Here is a 3,183-nt window from a genome sequence, read left to right as displayed (position 1 = left end):
CCCCGGCCGCGAAGAATCGTTTTTTCATCCAAGTACACATTTTACTGTTGCGTTAAACAGAGGCTACAGTTAAGGAATTGCGCCCAGTAAATCCTCCCCGGCCAGGATACGAACCCATGACATAGCGCTCGCGGAACGCCAGGCGAGTGTCTTACCACTACACCACGGAGACTGTAAAGACTGTATGAATTATAATCATACAAACTGACCCAAGTATACTATAGTTTACCCCAAATTTACTGTTAGAAGAAAAGGTTGAAAATAGACACGGGAGTATAACCGTTGGCTGCAAATACAACGATCAATAACATTGGTGAGCTTCACGTAAAAGCTTTACACAAGCTGCACCTATCATAAAGAAGATGCTGCAGAATTGACCAAGTGCTCACATCAAATCAAACTCAAAGAAACAACGCTAAAGCCTTGTATAATCGTCAACGTTGACTCCATCGTAACGCGTCTCCCTTCATCACTACATGTTCAGTCATCCACAGGATAAAATCGCACAAAGTGCAATTAAAATAAAGAAGATGAAAACTCACCAGTGTCCAGAGTGTGAGAAGGTATTTAGTCAGCGTGGACATATGAAGAGGCACAGGCAGGTGCATTCGGGTGATCGCCCTTACGAGTGTCCAGAGTGTGAGAGGAGATTCAGCCAACTTGACAATATGAAGACTCACATGTTAGTACATATAGATAAAAGACCTTTTGAGTGTGCCGAGTGTGGCAGATTATTTAAGACTCGTAAAGCTATAATAGCGCACATGTTAGTGCATACGGATGATAAACATCATGAGTGTCCAGAGTGTGGAAAGAGATTCAGTCATCTTGGCCATAAGAAGACTCATATGTTAGTGCATTCGGGTGATCGTCCTCATGAGTGTCCAGAGTGTGGGAAGAGGTTCAGTCGCCATGGCAATATGAAGACTCACATGTTAGTGCATTTGGGTGATCGGCCTCACAAGTGTCCAGCAGTGTGGGAAGAGATTCATTCGTCTTGGAGATGTAAAGATTCATATGTTAATGCATTCGGGTGATCGACCTCACGAGTGTCCAGAGTGTGGGAAGAGATTCAGTCGTCATGGACATATGAAGACTCATATGTTAGTACATACTGGTTATCGACCTCATGAGTGTCCAGAGTGTGGGAAGAGATTCAGTCGTCTTGGAGATGTAACGACCCACATGATGGTGCATACAGATAAAAGACCTTTTGAGTGTGCTGAGTGTGGCAGATTATTTAAGACACGTGCAGCTATAACACTGCATATGGTAGTACATACTGACGATAAACCTCACGAGTGCCCAGTGTGTGGGAAGAGATTCAGCCGTCATTAATTGTATGACCAGGCACAGGCTGGTGCATTCGGGTAATAGGTTAAACATTTTGAGTGTCAGAGATGACTTAGAAAATGTTTAATTATAATAAAGCATGTTAGTACATTTAATTAACATTATTTGAATTTACAATTTGTAAATTGCGAGCTTCAACTGGAAAATGTTATCATCCTGTTAGTTGAACACACTACAAAGGTATTTTTGTATATTTTGTGAGAGAGAAATGCTTCACCATGGAAAGTAAAGATGTGCTTACAAGGCATTGAGGTTTATTTTTAATATTTATAGTATAAATTTATTACTATAAATATTTATAGTATAAATTTATAATATAAATAGTATAATATAAATTATATAATATAATAGTATAATATAATTATATATTATATAATATAATAGTATAATATAAATAGTATAATATACATTTATACTATAAGTATAAATTTATATATTTATATAAGTTTTTATTTTATAGAATTATTAATTGTTAGTTGATTTGTATTGGTCATGTATTGAAAGTACCTTTAATCAACCTATCTCATTTTGTGTATAATTATATATATATATATATATATATATATATATATATATATATATATATATATATATATATATATATATATATATATATATATATATATATTATATACTGTATATATATATATATATATATATATATATATATATATATTATATAATTTTTTTTTTATATCTAGATCTTTTTATAATTGTCTTTTTTGCTTTTTTTCTGTCAAACAGTCCTCTTATGCAAACTAGTATTGACCCAGACCTAAACCTCTTATCTCGTATCTATGACAATCATCACTCTAATGATCAAAATTGCAGGTATTATACAGCTCTTGATGTGAACAATGTTTTAACATGTAATCACAATGTTTCTATAATTAACTTGAATGTAAGATCTCTAAGCAAACACTTTGATGATGTTAATGCCCTAATTCAAACAGTTGACAACAAATTCTCTTTTATTGTGTTTACTGAAACGTGGTTAAAAGAGGATACTACTCAACTCGTCATCATACCTAACTACTCAGCTATTCACAACAGTCGTCCTGTGCAAAGAGGTGGTGATACTTTTCTTTACTACCACCAAGAACTGACTTGCTTAAAAGTAATTAAAACTAGAGACCCTTGTGGAGAGTATATATTTGCCTGTTTCAGAGTCAAGGGTAGCGAGGCTGTCCTGACTGTGGGAGCAGTCTACAGAATTCCTAACACTGATGTGACAGAATTTAACTCTAACCTTAGAAATATAATACTAGAGAACAGACTGAACAAAAAACACTTAATTATTTCTGGGGACTTTAACATTGACCTTTGCGAGCCTGATAACCTCCTGCTGCTAGTTTCCTCAACTGTATGAATTCCTGCTTCCTCATACCCTTAATCACTGGACCTACTAGAATCACGGATAGTACTGCAACAGCTCTTGATCACATCTGAACCAACATAACCTCTCTTGCTTACTTCAGGGATAATCACTGATAGCACTACAGACCATTACCCCACATTTCTCCTAACCAACATTCACAAACCACCTCTAGATGCAAGGAAGATGAGCTTTAGGCTGCACAGTGAAACTTCTATAGGCAATTTTATAGCTGCTGCCGCTAATATCAACTGGGAGTCCGAATTAGGTACCATAGGGGACATCAACCTAGCAGTGCAATCATTTCTTAAAAAAACTCTCAGCCTTTATAACACCCACTGTCCTATGCTAACGAAACAAGTCACAACTAAAAGGCTAAACAATCCTTGGCTTACAAAGGGGATACTTAAATCTATTAATAAAAAAACACGAACTTGAGAAGAAGTATAGGTTAG

At 35.7% G+C, this 3,183-nt stretch overlaps 1 protein-coding gene across 1 annotated transcript; it reads left to right on the top strand.

Moving 5' to 3' along the window:
* Window positions 1-530: 530 nt before the first annotated feature.
* Window positions 531-1,037, top strand: LOC138355654 (zinc finger protein 391-like). Its single transcript, XM_069310975.1, has one exon. The coding sequence runs from the start codon at window positions 531-533 to the stop codon at window positions 1,035-1,037; it is 507 nt and encodes a 168-aa protein (XP_069167076.1).
* The last annotated feature ends 2,146 nt before the right edge of the window (window positions 1,038-3,183 follow it).

Source organism: Procambarus clarkii, chromosome 68, assembly GCF_040958095.1.
Source record: "Procambarus clarkii isolate CNS0578487 chromosome 68, FALCON_Pclarkii_2.0, whole genome shotgun sequence".
Taxonomy (NCBI): Eukaryota; Metazoa; Arthropoda; class Malacostraca; order Decapoda; family Cambaridae; genus Procambarus; species Procambarus clarkii.
Note: the sequence above shows the minus strand (reverse complement) of the source record. Positions and strands in the feature narration are given on the sequence as shown.

Coding starts and splice junctions, on each gene's coding strand:
- LOC138355654 (XM_069310975.1), top strand. CDS start 531: ATGAAAACTCACCAGTGTCCAGAGTGTGAGAAGGTATTTAGTCAGCGT.